At 49.4% G+C, this 15,230-nt stretch overlaps 1 protein-coding gene across 8 annotated transcripts in view; it reads left to right on the top strand.

The window, feature by feature from the left end:
* The window catches only part of PLEKHA7 (pleckstrin homology domain containing A7), a 207,906-nt gene that overhangs the window by 76,429 nt on the left and 116,247 nt on the right, over nt 1–15,230 (top strand). Inside the window, exon 1 of one of the 8 annotated variants that reach the window (XM_080687742.1) lies at nt 147–286. The exons of the other annotated variants lie outside the window; for them this stretch is intronic. Within the exon in view, the coding sequence (XP_080543868.1) occupies nt 204–286 (83 nt within the window). The 5' untranslated portion in view covers nt 147–203. Of the gene's footprint in view, nt 1–146; nt 287–15,230 lie in introns of those variants that run through there. 8 annotated transcript variants of the gene reach the window in all.

Genomic DNA, 15,230 nt, shown 5'->3' with positions numbered 1-15,230 from the left:
GCTCTGGACCGCTGGGGGCCGCCGTCTGGCGCTGCGCCACGTGCTTTGATTCGTGCTGATGTCAAGTGGGTGTGGGCTCCTCGGGAAGGCCCAGGCGAGGACGGGGAGGGCGCGCGATGCGCCGCGGGCGAGCTGAGGCCCGAGCGCGTTCCGTCGCCCAGCGCTGCTGACCAGTGGCCGCCCCGGGCTCGCAGAGCGGGCGCATGGAGTGGAGGAGCTGCCCGCCCCGGGACGCGTGCCCCTCCGCCCTTGGGGGCAGGCAGGGGCCGCCGCGGGGGGCCTTCAGGTATGTCCGCGTGCGGTAACTTTAGGGTGGCTGTGGGCTTTTGGATCGGCGGGGCGCAGGGTGCACGGGCTGCATTTGGGGGTGCCTTTGTGCCTGTGCGCTGGTGTGTCGGGAGCCGGTTTGTCTCCGGCGGGCAGTCGGCTTGGGAGCCGCAACGCGCCACTGGAGTTTCAGCGAGTGTGTTCATTGAGCCGGCGCCCGGCTTTGGTTACTCACCGGGAAGGGCGCCGAGGGAGCTGCCTTGTTGCTTTGAGAATTGGCTAAGTAGAGCCTGCGTTCATGGTAACAGGGTTTTCGCCCGGCAGACTGCGCGGCTTCCCGAAAGCGGCTGTGGTCGGGGGCACCGGTCGGTCAGGGGTGGGGGTGTGGGCAGAGGCGACCTAGCCATCGGTTCCACCCCGCGCGCCCGGGCGTCGGCCCCTCCTCTTCCCCTCCTTGCAGCCGGGGAGCCGGCTATGGGGGAGGTAAGGGGTCAGCTTCTCGCTGTTGACAGGTTTGGTTTCAGGCACACCTTCCCGGAGGAATGCGGAGGCTTTGTTCCCGGTGCGGGTCCCGGTCCCAGCCTCAGCCCCAGCCCCAGCCCCAGCCCCTGCCCCAGCCCCAGCCCCAGCCCCGAGCCCAGAAGCCGGTGGGCGTGGGGCCGGGACTTCCGTGCCATTACTCATCTTTTATGGACACTCCGGCGAGCTATCCGGTAGGCAAGTTAATTATTAATGTCTCTAGGCTGGAGAGAGGGAATCTGGAAATTAGATTGGTGGGTTGCAGGTTTCTCTTTCTCCCTCTCTCTCTCTCTCCGTTGACAATCAATATTTAAGCCCATGGTATTGCAGCCTATTTCCTGGGAAGGATGTTGACACCCCCCTCCTCATGACCCGCTCTCTGGTCAAGGAACGGGTCCCCTTCTCCCATCTGTGGGACTGCCCTGTCGCCCCTGAGAGGGCAGAAAGGGAGTGGCCCTTTCGGTTTTCATCTACTTTTAACCAGTTTCTACCTTTCCTCCTTTGCTTTTCGAAACCACCCTTCTCTCCCTCCCCTGCCTCGGGGCAGTTTTTTGATAAAGCTTCCAGGTTAGGTGTGTGAGGCCCGGGTCCTCCGCTAGCTCCAGGCGGTATGAAAAGTGCTGCCTCCTCCCAGCCCCAGTGCCTGGAAACCTCCGCACCTGCGCAACAAGTGGCCTCGCGTGTATTTTCAAGGCACTGGTTTGTAAGACTGTGGGCAGAGGCAAAAGTATCTGCCAGGTGGCCTCCTGGCCTGTCTCTGCCAGTGCCCGCCGTCTGAGCCGAGAGGAAGGAGGAGGTCAAGGTGGAGTGCAGCTCCTGCTCCGATGGTTTCAGTTTCCCTCCCCCCAGGCTGGGAGGAGGTGGATTCTAAGACTCCCAAGTGTCACAGGTGCGCTCTTTGTGTGCTGGCCTATTTCCGGGCAGACTCCTGTTGAGAGGGAATGGAAGGGGCCCGGCTTAAATGGAGGGCTGTGGGTGGGGCTTGGCTTTGGTGGTGGTGGTGGGGGGGTGATTTGGATGGAGGCTGGTTGGAGGTAGGCTTGAGATTTTGCCCCAGAGGACAGTGGTAAAAATCAGTCTCCCCAGCAGTGTCCTGCCTTAGAGACTGAGGAAACTGTTTTTGTTTGTTTGTTTTTGTCAGCTTATGATAGAGGACTCAGCCATGTAAACCAAAGGGTTGATGGGTCTGTATAGTGAGTGTTATGAGAAGATGAGCACATCTTGAAAGTTGACACTCTTGGGAGGAGTTTGGAAAGGGAGAAGGACTTCTGGGGTCCAGAGTGAGTATAGCGGGGGATGGGCTTATGGGGGACCGAGGAGTGCACGGAGGGAGACTTAAGCTGTCTGTGTGCTGTGCATTGTATCAGAGAGGTTCTCCGAGACAGGCTTCTGTCCTACCCCACGTCTGTCTCCTTCCTCAGTGACCTGAAGTCACCTTCCTTGTCTACAAGGCTGGGCTGTTCTGATGGCTCCGAGGGACACATAGTTCCCATCTCACCCCACCCAGCCTTCAGGGAGGAACTGAGGGAAGGAGAGCTTGACTTCAGAGAGGCCGCTGATCCCAATACCTGGATTATTGGGGCATCCACTCCCACCTATCCTCCACCTGGGTTTGTGCACTTAGTGGGACCCTCCCCTAACACACATGCTTTTGCAGTGCCTCCTTCTCCAGCAGTGCCCCATTCCGTGGGTGACCTGCGGGCAGCCCTGGTGATCTGAGTTGAGAGTTTGGAGATGGCCCTGATTAGGAACAAGTTTTTTCTGTTATGGGAAATCTGCCCAAGGCTGCAATCTACTTACTATCTGCTTACCTTGCAGCCTGATGGTCATGACTGAATATTCATTGACAATGGCCTGACCACTGCCTGAGGAACCTACTCACGGTGATTCTGTAAAGAGTAGGTGGGTAGTAGGGTCCCTGGGGCACCGTGAGATGAGCAGGAGGACATGAAGTGTTATGGGGAAAGCTAGACAGTTATCCGAAAGGCTGTGGGGTTGTGGGCTAAGGAGGGGGTCAGGGTTACTATGGGTTGTAGGGCCAGAGAACTGAGCAGGGTTGATTTAGAGATTTTCCCATGTGTCCTGTTCCTAGTGTCTGTGCTGGACAGAGTCGGCTGTGGTGAGTCCTGTGTCCGCTGAGGCCTCCGTGCCTGGGCCTGACTGCCCTCCCACCTGCGCAAAGGGGCAGCCTCTTTGTGTACCAGCTCCGGGGCTTGTCTTCTCCCCCCTCTTCAAGGAGGCCTGGCGGTGGGGGGGGTGGTGTGTGGAAGGGGGTGGCTGTTTCTGTGCTCCTCAGCAGCAGCTGTGGCCGGGAGCCGCTCCCTCGGGGGCAGCAGGACAAAGGACCCAGGCGAAGAGAGGTGCTCTGAAGGTTTGCCCTGAATCACACCAGCAAGAGAAACAGAATAAAGATCCTGGTGGCCTTTGCAGTCTTGGTTTGCAAAAGCACAAAATTTCTCCCTCGGGTTTATACTGTCTCTGTATTCCAGGCCTGTGTCCTGTGGTGAGGGGAATGAAAATGAGAGGTTGAGGCCAATGGTGAGTGGCACTTTCTCTGCAGATTTGCTGTTACTATGCTGTGTCCCTGCCTGTTAAATAGGGATAAGGGTGCCTTTCTTCACAGGATCCCTTCCCCCTCTAATTGAGGATTATATGAGGTGTTTGTAAAGGGTTTAACACAGTGCCTGTTCATTGGCAGCTATTATTTTTTATTCCTTAAAGGTAACTATCAGATCCTTGGAGCAGCAGTTGTGAGTTGCTTTATTATGTAAAAAAATAAGAATGTTACAAATGCCACTTTTGCCCACCTCAGAGGCCATACCGGGCTCCTAGGGTCAGGTGTGAGAACTGTCCTGGAAGAGTTTCTTCCGACCTTCAAGTCAAACCTCTTTTGCAGCCTCAGGTATTCAGAGAGGCCCTGGAGACCCGTGCATCCCCGACTGCAGGCACACAGCACAGTTGGATTGGAATGCGGCATGCTCAGACTCCTGCTAAAGCAGCCGTCCCTGGTCCAGCTGGGAGTATGGGATGTTAGTCCTAAGAGCAACCTCATACCTAGCACTTTTTAGCTGCACGACTCTGGACAAGTCCTTCTATCTCTTTAAACCTGTGTCTTATGAGAATAACACAACCTCCCTCACACAGTTCTTAAGGTCAAGTGGGATAATATATGCAAAATTGTAAAGCAGCATGCAAATAATTATTGATAGCTCACTGCGTGCCAGACACTGTTCTGAGTGCTTTTGTGTATTAGCTCATTTAATTCTCACACAATGGAGGATGCAGTCAGTTCTTGCCCACATTTTATCGATGAGGAAGTTGCACTGTTAGGAATTGTAATTCTTATTGTTGGGTAGCTGACCTCCTGTGGATATCATACATCTGAAGAAAAACCTGCCTCCCAAGGTAGGAATAAATTGAAGTTTCTGCAAATATGTTTGCACACTGCATTTCTTCCGTTGACCTAACACCTCAGGCTAGTTCTGGATATAAGTTTGTAAAATGAGTAAAAGAGGTTCTTATTGGTCGATTTATTCTTTTGGGGTCTCTCTCTCTCTCTCTCTGGCCCTTCAATTGGGGCTTAAGAGACACAGCACCTTCCTGGCTGGGACTTTTAAGTGTCATTTATGTAGGACTGAACCCCTCATATGCTCTCTCACCTAATGGTGCCTTTTAAGAAAGATGGCTAGTTTGACTTCAGACAGGGAATGTTTGGTTGAGAGCCGACCACGAGGATTGGCATTTTCAAGGACCCATCTTTCTTTCTGATGGTTCTGTTAGCTGTTTTGCCTCCTTCCCTCTGCTCCCAACAGTCTGTCAGTGAGCACTCCGGTCTGAAGTTTTACATGTGTTAGGAGAGAGAAAAATGCAAGGAAGAAAGAAGCAAACACCCTGTGAATAAAGGGCTCCACCAACACGGGTGGTGGTCTTTCACGGAGGGTTACCAGCCCAGCCTCAAATGCGTTCTCATTACTTGTGCCGCAGGTTTATAGGGTAAGAAAAAGGGTGCAGCTTGTGGGTTATTCATTCTTTTTATGACAGCAATAATGTTTATGAAGGTGTGGACCAAAGGCCTAAAGGGAGGGTTTTCACAGCACCGACCAGGCACCCTGGCTCCCACGGCAGCCTGGTGATGCCCTCAGAGTGAGTATTGGTCCTGTCATTTCACTGGAAAGAGGAGTGACTTGCCGAAGGCCAGGTAGCCAAATATTAACAGTGGAGCCTGAACCCCAGATCTCTGACTTTCTGACTCTGAGACAAGCAGTCTCATTTATCCTTGTAATAATTTAAATAATTTTTCCCAGCATGTACACATTGTGGAAAATTTAGAATATTACTGAGGAAGATAGAAGGAAGGAATCATGGCCCAAGCACCACAGACAAACACTGTTTATATTTTGGTGGATTTCTAAGGACTGTTTTTGGAAGGAAGAGGGAACATTTGTTTTTGTCAGGGAAGATTTGTGTGTTCTTTGTACATCTCTGGGCATATCCGTTTTCCTGTCTTGGAGCAGTCACTCTTTTTAAAAAAAACATATATATATATATATATATTGATTGATTTCAGAGAGAGGAATGGAGAGGGAGAGAGAGAGAAATAATCAATGATGAGAGAGAATCATTGATCGGCTTGCCTCCTGCACGCCCCCCACTGGGGATCAAGCTCACAACCCAGGCATGTGCCCTGACCGGGGATCGAACCGTGACCTCCTGATTCTTAGGTCGACGCTCAACCACTGAGCCATGCTGGCCGGGCGGAGCAGTCACTCTGCGTTAGTCGAGGCAGGATTGTAAAGCAAACAGCTATCTTGTCCAGCGCTGTTCCAGGTGCTTTAGACAAATTACGCTTAATTCCCAAACAACCTTGTGAAATGAAGAAGATAAATGGCTGCCTCAGGTGATAAAATTAACAGCCACCCAAGCTAAGATGGAAATCCAGGTTGCTCCATTACAAAACCACGTGCTCTCTCTTAGGAAAAACTGCTGATATAATTGATCTCAGGAGAGAGAAGCACAAAGTCAGTCTTTCAAGATGAGGAAAGGCATGTAGCATCCACCTCTTTGCCGTTCTCTTTTTGCTCTACCTGTTGCTGTTGTTTTTTTCATTGAATTTATTGGGGTGACTTGGTTCACAAAACAATACAGGTTTCAAGTGTACACCTCAACAAAACATCACCTACACACTGCATTGCACACGCCCATCACTCCAAGCAAATTCTCTCTCCGTTCCTCTACCTGGTTTTAAGATGAATGATGCTAATTATTTTTATTGGTACTCGTTACGTTTTGACAAAGTTCCTTGCTCGGATTCTTTTGCTTATTTGGAACACTTGATAATCTCAGAATCTCGGAACTGGGAGGAAATGGAAAGTTTATCTAGACCTGTGGTCGCCAACCGGTGGTCTGTGAGGTCCGAAAGGTTGGCGACCGCTGGTCTAGACCATCCTCTTTATTTTCTTATTTGGGCGGAAACTGAGTCTCAGAGAAGGGAAGTGACCTGGGCATTTGTGATTTTAGTTGAGCTGGGGCCAGAACTCGAGTTCTACACTGTATAACTTTGTCATGTGTGTTTGGAGAGAAATACAGCTAGAACATCGCACTCATCATTTGGCAGCAGTTATTGCTTAGGATGTGGCTAGAGTCTGCACGGTCTATTTAAAGGAAAAAGTGGAAGTACAGGTTGGACAGGGACATGGCAGAAACCATGGAGGCGGTGTGTGGGCGACGTGTGGATAACATTAGGGAAACAGTGCATGTAGACCAATTTGTGCTCTCAGAGAGGATTTACTTGCCCTGCAAGCTTTATTCTTTCAGGGACACGAAGAAGGGGCCATCCCCTGGTGGAGACATTCTACCTGTTAAACATTTACCTGTGGGTCAGTATTAATGAGCTCACAGTGTGTTATTGAGAAAGCTCAGAGAGGTGGATCACACAGGATAGACTGGAGAGTCAGAGTTCAGATCCCAGCTTGGGCTCTTTCCATGGTTCCTCCTAGCCACCTGCCACATTTCACAAGGGGGGAGAGCCCTGGACCCAGTCTGCCCCTGTCTTCTTGGTTTCTTATACCTTCTTGTTCAGGTACCAGGTTCAAGTGGAAATGAATGTGGTTAGATTGCTAGGTTGCCTCTATAGCTTGTTAATTTAAAGCTTCATTTTTTTCAGAATTCCAAAGAATGTGCTGTATTTATAATATGTGCTATTTATCAAATCTGACTCATGCTGGTAAGCAATAGAACCCTTATCTTGCTGCTTTTTGGCTTCTGTTCACATAGTAATTATGCCGTGTGGATTGTGAGCTCCAGGAAGACATACACTGTGCTTGTCAAGTCTTCTAAAGGGCACTTCCTGGATGATTTTCAGGATTGATCCATCTATCCATACTTTTAACGTTCAGAGAATCAACTAGTACCGTGGTCGGCAAACTGGGGCTCGCAAGCCACATGCGGCTCTTTGGCCCCTTGAGTGTGGCTCTTCCACAAAATACCACGGCCTGGGCGAGTCTATTTTGAAGAAGTGGCGTTAAAAGAAGTTTAAGTTTAAAAAATTTGGCTCTCAAAAGAAATTTCAATCGTTGTACTTGTTGATATTTGGCTCTGTTGACTAAGAGTTTGCCGACCACTGAACTAGTAGGTGTTTACCTAGATTGGGAGCACGAAGCTATATGTAGGTGTGCGCTGTTCCAAGTTAGCTGAAGAAACCCAGTTGCAGGTTATGGAGAGAGCGCCCCCTTTGGGAGATTCTGGCTAGAACAGGTGGTCTCGGCTTTGGGGCCCTCCTAAACCATCTGAAGAGGTTCTACTTCTCAGTGGTTTAGGACCACATGGAGCATGGTCTCTTTCATGAGGTAGGCAGCCACTGCCCATCTGCTGTGCATGAGGGGCTGTGGTAGTAGGGTAGACTGAGTGATGGTCCCTTCCCCAAAAGATGTCCATGGTCTAATCCCCAGAATCTGTGCATATGTTACCTTATGTGGTAAAAGGGACTTAGCAGTGAAGGATCTTGGGATGGAGAGATGGTTATGGGTTATCTGGGTGAGCCCGGTATAATCAGAAAGATCCTTATCGGAGCGTCAGAGTGAAGAGAAGGAAACATGATGGTAGTAGCAGAGGTTGGAGTGATGTGGGGCCATGAGCCAAGGAATGTGGGCAGCCTCCAGAAGCTGAAAAAGGTAAGGAATGGATTCTCCTCTGGAGCCTCCAGAAGGAATGCAGCCCTGCTGACACTTTTGATTTTATCCCAGCAAAACTGATCTTGGGACTTCTAACCTCCAGAACTGTAACATGACAAATGTATGTTATTTTAAGCCACTAAATGTGTGGTAATTTGTTACCGTAGCAGTAGGAAGCCAATACAGGTGGGTAGTAGGGATCAAACAGTGAATATAGCACAGCCCCTGTGTTCAGTGGCTCCCGGGCTGGTGGGGGAGAGAGGAAAGTATAGAGCCAATTTTGATAATAGTGGTGAGCACCCTGATAGGGCTGTAAGTCCAGGAGTCTGTGGGGCCTAAGCCAGCCAGGGAGGTAAGGGAAGATTTCCTAGCCGAGATGACTGCAGAGGTGCCACTGAAGGAGAGGAGTTAGGGGATGAAGTGGGGCAGAGAACAGCCTTTTTGGTAGAGAGAAGAGCATGTTCAACGTCAAGTCCGTAAGACTTGAAAACTAGGTGGAGGCTACTGACCAGGCTTTGCAAGGCAGAAAGCTGGTTCCGTCTAAGTTGGTGCCGGCCCTTATGGCCCTGTTTTCAGGCTAAAAGCCTTTTGGGCCTTGCATAGTGGGGAGATAAGATAGATGAGTCTTGCTGCTATGCCTTCGGGGATGTGTGATAGCAGAGCCAACAATATCCCAGGCACCTGCTAACTTTTTACACATAGGATCCCACTTAATCCTCCCCACAGCTGTGCCAGCTGGGGACTGTTATTTTCTTCATGTTGTAATTGAGGAAAATGAGACTTAAGTGAAGTAACGGGCCTGAAGCCACACAGCTGGTATGTAGTGGGGATGAGATTTGAGTCCAGACCTTCAGACTTCAGAGCCCAAGTTCTTAGTATTTGTCTCTGTGATGGAAAGATCGCTGGGCCGGTAATCAGTGACCTGAGTTCTGGTCCTTGCTGCTTCAGAGATGCTGTGAGCATAGAGGAGATCCTAAAGCTGGTTTTGCTGTGAACTAGAGGACCTCAGAGTTTCAGACACCTCCAGAGAGGGCTTAGTCTCCATGCTTGGTCCTCCTTAAAGGTCAGGGAGCAGGTTGGGGAGTTGGATGTCCACATGGGGCTCGTGTGTTTGCATCCATGGGTAGTGGTGGAGATAGCAAGTGGGCAAGAAATAGTGAGTGGGCTGTCCTAGGTACTGAGAGGATGGGTGGGGTGTAAGTGTGGAAGGAAGAAGTGTGGTCTGAGTCGTGCTCCCTGCAAAAGCGCTGATGCTAGAGGTGACTGAGGAGGGAAGCTTTTCTGACTTGGAGTCAGGGGAGCAGCATTTAAGCCCAGCCCTGCCACTTACTGTCTGTGATTTGAGGCAAGTTGATGTGAGTTCTGGAGCCCCAGTCTCTTCATGTGTAAAATCGAGTTAATGACTCTTACTTTGCAAAGTATGTGAAAGCATCTTGCCCAGTTCCTGGGATACAGGGGACATTCAGTAAATAGTGACCATCTCTAAATCTGGTAGTTCAAGATTTCTCAGGGTTAATCCAGTAAACCCCAGTTCTTTGCAGGATTCCACCGTTCTCTTTGGCCTTTCAGACTTTCTGAGACACATTGTCGTTGGATGTAAAGGGAGGGTCTGGCTGCAGAATGAGAGCCTCGTGCATCTTTGAAGGGGGAGACCCTGTGCTTCCCAGCGGTAAATAGTGACGTGTGGTTTTCAGGTGGCTGCCGTGGGTTCGCTGAGCCATTTTGGAAGCAAGAATATGTTTGTCTTGCCAAGTACAAGATTGAGTGTCACCGTTTTGCTTTCTGGGAATAATGGCCATGCAGATAAAGTAGATTTATGGCGCTGAGGTACGTCAGAGAACAGACTGCTCTTTTTTTTTTTAATGTCTACATTTTCTGATTATTAAGGTAATGTGTTTATTTTAGAATATTTGGAAAATCAATAAAAGAAAAACATTTACTTCCACACCCAGAAATGATCACTGCTAATATTTTGGTATATTTCTCTTCATTCTTTTTTGAAATGTGCATATACTAGTTTCAAAATACACAGTCTCATATGCTTTATTCACTTAACATGATGTCATGTGCATTTCCCAGATCATCACATAGTCCTTAAAAACATATTCATTTGCTACATGGGCCAAACTATTCTTAATCATTCCCCATTCATTAGTTGGGCATTTAGATTGCTTCCACTAAAATACTTAAACATATATTTTCACCTACAGTACATATAAATATTTGGCTTTTTCTTTTTCGTTTTTTTTTTTTGTTTGTTTGTTTTTTACCACTTTCTTAGATTCCTAGAACTGAAATTCCTTGGTCAAAGGGTAAGTGTGTTTAAAAGTGCGTATTAGTGGGATTATCAGACTGTCCCACTTACCTTATATTAAAAAGCAAAGAAGTTATGACACAATTAGGGGCTGTGGGCCACCTGGGTGAGGGCCCTGCTTCTGACCATTGTGTGCAGAGGCAGCTCACTCACGTCCTGGCGGACAGTACAATCGGCCCCTTGTGGCTCTCCAGTGAAATTTAAGTAATGGGTCAGCCTTTCCAGTGCTTCCCTCTGTCAGGAAGTTCGTCTTTGAATCTAACCTAAATCTCATCTTCTGCATTTTAAATCCTCACCCGCTGCCGGTCCTCCTCAGTGGAGTGGAGCCGAGCTGCACGGTCTGCAGGCGGCTCCCTCGCCTCTCCCCACTGCCTGGGCACACAGCTCCGCCACCAGCCTTATGTTACCTTGGAGGAAACTTGAGGGTCTCTGGCTACTGCTTTCGCGACTGGGAGGGCGGTCCCTGCATCGAGTTGCTGCTGATAACGCCAGGTAGGGTTTCTGAACCCGAGAGTGCCCACGCCATGGAGGCCAGCATCCCGGCCTCTCCCGTGCCCTCTGCAGAACTCGTGGGGGCAATTAGCATTCAGAATGGTGCTCTCCTATTGACACTGCGGGTCTGTCAGATTCGTTCTCTGGAAAAAAAGGAATGTGGCTGGAGCAGGGATTAATTGTGTTTCAGTCCCAAGTGCAATCAATGGCCAAGTGGTAATGTGCGGCGAAGGAGGGCGGCCAGGCAGGGAGGGGTGTTGGGTGCGTTCTGGTGAGGGGAAACCGGCTGTCAGTGTGGGAGGAGCCCCACCGTGGGATCAAGCAGCCACTGCCCAAATAGCCTTGGCCACCATTCTTAGCCAGCATCCTTTGTCGGGAGCTGACAGCTTTATTACGGGGCAGTAGAATATTAATTTGGAAGGGAAATGAAGATAGCTGTAACTTTGTGGGCAGCAGGGAGGCCCTCACTTAGGCAGTTTAGAGCTGACTGGCAATAGGCCAGCAGGGTGGAGCCAGTCGCACAGGAAACAGACTGGGAATTGAGTCCTGCCGCACCTGTGGGAGTATCTAACCATGGCTGGAGCCCAAAGCGTCTCTGGGGCCCAGCCCAGGCTGGCTGACCTCCTCCAGCTCCTGCTCTCCCTCCACACCTGCGTCAGGGGTACGGCCTTAATAGGAGCCTCTGGATGCCCTGGCTGCTACCTCCTCAGAGCGTCTTGTTTTATAATCGCTGTTCCCTGCTCCAGCGCCTGATACAGTGCTAATGTTCGATTGAAATGAAGCAATGGTTTACGAGGCAAAACCCAGCTAGTTCTCTGCTCTTTATCCCCCATTTAAATTTCACATGTCATGCGTTTTCTTCCTTTTGAAGAGGGAAAACTTCCCTTTATTGTTACCCCAAATTCATTTTGGGGCTGGATGTCACCGGGACTTCTAGCTGTTCGTTGGAGCCCACATCCCCACTGCAAGGCCTTATCCGAGTGAATGCCAGCCCTGGCTGCATATTATAGTTCCTTGGGAAACTAAAACATTTTTGATGCCCGGGACCCAGTGCCAGAGTCTGATGTATTTGGTCTGGGATGGGGCTCTGGCATCATCATTTTAAAAACATTCCACAGGTAGTTCTAGTGGTCAGCGATTTTCAGGGAGTAAGATGTGCCTGCCATGTTCTATCAGCAAGTTCCTTTCATGGGACGATGTGTGTAGAAGCCGGTGATGACCGTTGGGGAAGTTTGCTCCACATCCTTTATGGAAGCAGAAGGGGTAAAGTGGCAAATGAGGGGGTCGTGTCAGGCTCGGTGGGAACCCCCTATGGGTGTACCTAGTACTGTTCCCAGTGCGTGCTCTGGCTGTGTCACTCTGCCTGGTGGTTAAGCAGGGGACCTCGAGAGGATGAGGATGAAGATGCCTTGGGGAAGGTGAAAGACAAAAAGGAACAAATGGGATGTGAATTGGTTTATATTTGGTCATTAGCCAGGGCATGGATTCACTTTTTTCTCAAACATTCGGAGCATGGGGCGCAGGATGGAGGAGTGGGGACGGGGCTGTGAGTGAATGGCAGAAGATGGCTTTCATTGGGTCTAGAGCAGGGGTGGGCAAACTTTTTGACTCGAGGGCCACAATGGGTTCTTAAACTGGACCAGAGGGCCAGAACAAAAGCATGGATGGAGTGTTTGTGTGAACTAATATAAATTCAAAGTAAAGGAGCCGAGGGGAGAGCAAGAGAACTCTCCGCTCTATTGGCTCCGCGGGCCGGATAGAACAGCCGAACGGGCCGGATCCGGCCCGCGGGCCGTAGTTTGCCCACGGCTGGTCTAGAGGACAGACAGCTCAACGTAGCAGGTGCCTGTAGTGAATGTTCAACCCTTGGTGGCTCGGTTACCCCTTGTGGGCTGGGAGTCCCTAAGACCCCACTTCTTCTCGTTTTCCTTGAATGTTGTAGATACCACTTCCCAGAGAAGTTAATCGGGGACCAAATTATTGCTACGAGTGAGAGAGTCCCTTCACTAAGTGTGTTTGGGTTTGCCTGTGGGTTCCTTTAAGTGATTTGTGAATAGTTATGCTCCCTGTTGACTAATGCATTTGCCTTGATGTCCTAAGTCCTACCACCTCTCCCCACCTTCTTTGGGGTGTTCTTCGCTGGGATTTTGTTCCATGAGCATCCTCTCAGGTGTAGGGGTTGCTTTTTTGGTTTCAGCTATTCCTTGGCTTCTGTCTCACGGTTGGGCCACCTCCCTGGTTCTCTTGGCCTTGGAGAATCGGCGCTCCCTTGAGAGACAGCCCCCAATAATTTAACCCCTGGGCTGCTGATGGCACCATTTCTTAAACTCACAAATCCTACTTAGAGAAAGCTACACACATTTTTATTTATTTATTTGGTAAAGTGTTCTCATGCTATTCAAACTGAAATTTGCCAACCATCTATAACAGATTCCCCTGGGGTGCTTGTTAAAAACTCATCTCTGAGAATAGAACCTAGGAATTTGCATTTTAGCCAGAATCCCCGGGCACTATCAGGTACAGGAAAGTTTGAGAATCAGCACTTTGTAAAACTCTTGTTTTACAGGGGAAATTCGACAGAGAGTGTTAAGTGACTTGCCCAGGATCACACAGTGAATTTTAGGGCTGGAGCCAACTCTGGAAGAACCCGAAGCCACATCCAGATGTTAATACACCTTATATTTGTAGAGAGCTTTGTTTTTTGAAAGCATAGCCCATCTTTCTGCTCCTCTAGTTTGCTAAGATGGAGAGTGTTATCTATCGACTATTTTTTATTTTTAACGAATTAGTCTTTGTTGGGGTGGGGACTGTCCTGTGCATTATAGGGTGTTTAACAGCATCTCTTGCTTCTACACCCCCAATGCCAGTAGCATTCCCAGTTGGGACAATAAAAAATGGCTTCATGTATTGCCAAATGTCTCCTGGGGGCCAACGTCACCCTGCTTGAGAACCACTGCCTCAGCAGCAGGAGCTTCTTGTCAGGGATGTTTCCCTAATGGCATCCTATGGCATTTATTTTCATGTTTGGGGACTTCGCTTTTACATTTTGCAAAGCTGGCTTCTTCCCAACTTGGCTACTGTGCTGGGTTACACACATCAATAAAGTCACGCTGATTACAAGCTCTCTCCTCCTCTGTTTTCGCCTGCAGAGGAAAGGCGTAAATAAGCTTGGAAAGGCTGAATTTGGACTCCAGTCGTCATTTGCCTGCCAGCCCTGCACTTCTTAGTTGTGGGGTCTTGGGCAAGTCTCTCAACCATCGTTAGCCCCTTTCCTCATCTGATTATGAGAGAGAGAGAGAGAGAGAGAGAGAGAGAGAGAGAGAGAGAGAGAGAGAGAGAGAGAGGGAGAGAGGGAGGGAGGGAGGGAGGGAGGGAGGGAGGGAGGGGTGTGTGTGTTGTGAATGAGAATTAAGTGACACCCTGAATGTGGAAGTGTTTATAAGACATTACTCATCTATTAAGTGGCGATGTTAAGATTCAGGTCTAATTACCGCTCTTGAGGTTTTTCTCACATTCCAAAGTGCAGAACTCAGCACAGCAATTCTAGACTTGCATTTGGCCAAGTATATTACCCTTGTCATCTTTCTGCCCATAAAGTTAATCTTCCCTTCTCTCCCTGTAAAGTTAATCTCTGTCTTCTTGGTGGCCATTGGCGATACCTCTTTTGGGTCACTGTCTCTGCAAGATTGGTCGTTAGTTATTACCTGTGACTGGGGATGGCCAGTGTCTTTTTATGGTGAGATCTCCAAAGGGCTGTCAGATATTTTATGAAAATCAAAACCAGTGCCACCTTCCGTGGCCTCCTTGCCAGCACTCAGAGAGATGCATGGTAATTGACACGTGAGGCCTGAATGTGGGCGCTGAAGCCAGTATTTGGCTGCAAGGAGATGCATGCAGATGAACTTGGAGATTAAAGGTCTCTGAGCTTCTGGCACAGCAAAGCTCAGCTAGTCCCGCACTTTATTTTGCAGACAAGGAAACTGAGCCCAGAGAGGGAACATGTCTGAGGTGTCACAGTGACAGGGCGAGGCTACTGTCCAAGCTTTCCAGGTGCGGAGGCTCTTGCTGCGGTATTCACACCTGTCCACGCTGCTGCCTGGATGTGTGGGGAGCAGACCCCTGCACCATATCCAGGGTGCGATGGTTGCCTTCTGTTATACCTCAGATGTTGCCTTGTAGGTCTTGTGAAATCATCTCTTTCTGCTCAATAATTTATGGATGAAAACTCACCAGAATTCAGAGCACATTGCATGCTATTTACTGATTTTTTGGGGAAAGGCACCTAGCATAAAAGGGGCTCCAGTTTCGGTATGAACATGTTGAAGAGAAAAAGGACTGAGAAACTGAAGCTCATTTCGTTGCGTCTATAACCCCTAACGCAGTCCCTGCTACACATTTTCTCTCACCGCGATGTGCTCCTGTAGCATCATCCCCACCAATGTGAATCGTCAGTATCGTTTGTATTTGCT

This window comes from Plecotus auritus (genome assembly GCF_963455305.1).
Source record: "Plecotus auritus genome assembly, chromosome: 9".
NCBI classification, from domain to species: domain Eukaryota; kingdom Metazoa; phylum Chordata; class Mammalia; order Chiroptera; family Vespertilionidae; genus Plecotus; species Plecotus auritus.
The sequence above is the reverse complement of the archived record's forward strand: the minus strand, read 5'-3'. Positions and strand labels throughout refer to the sequence as shown.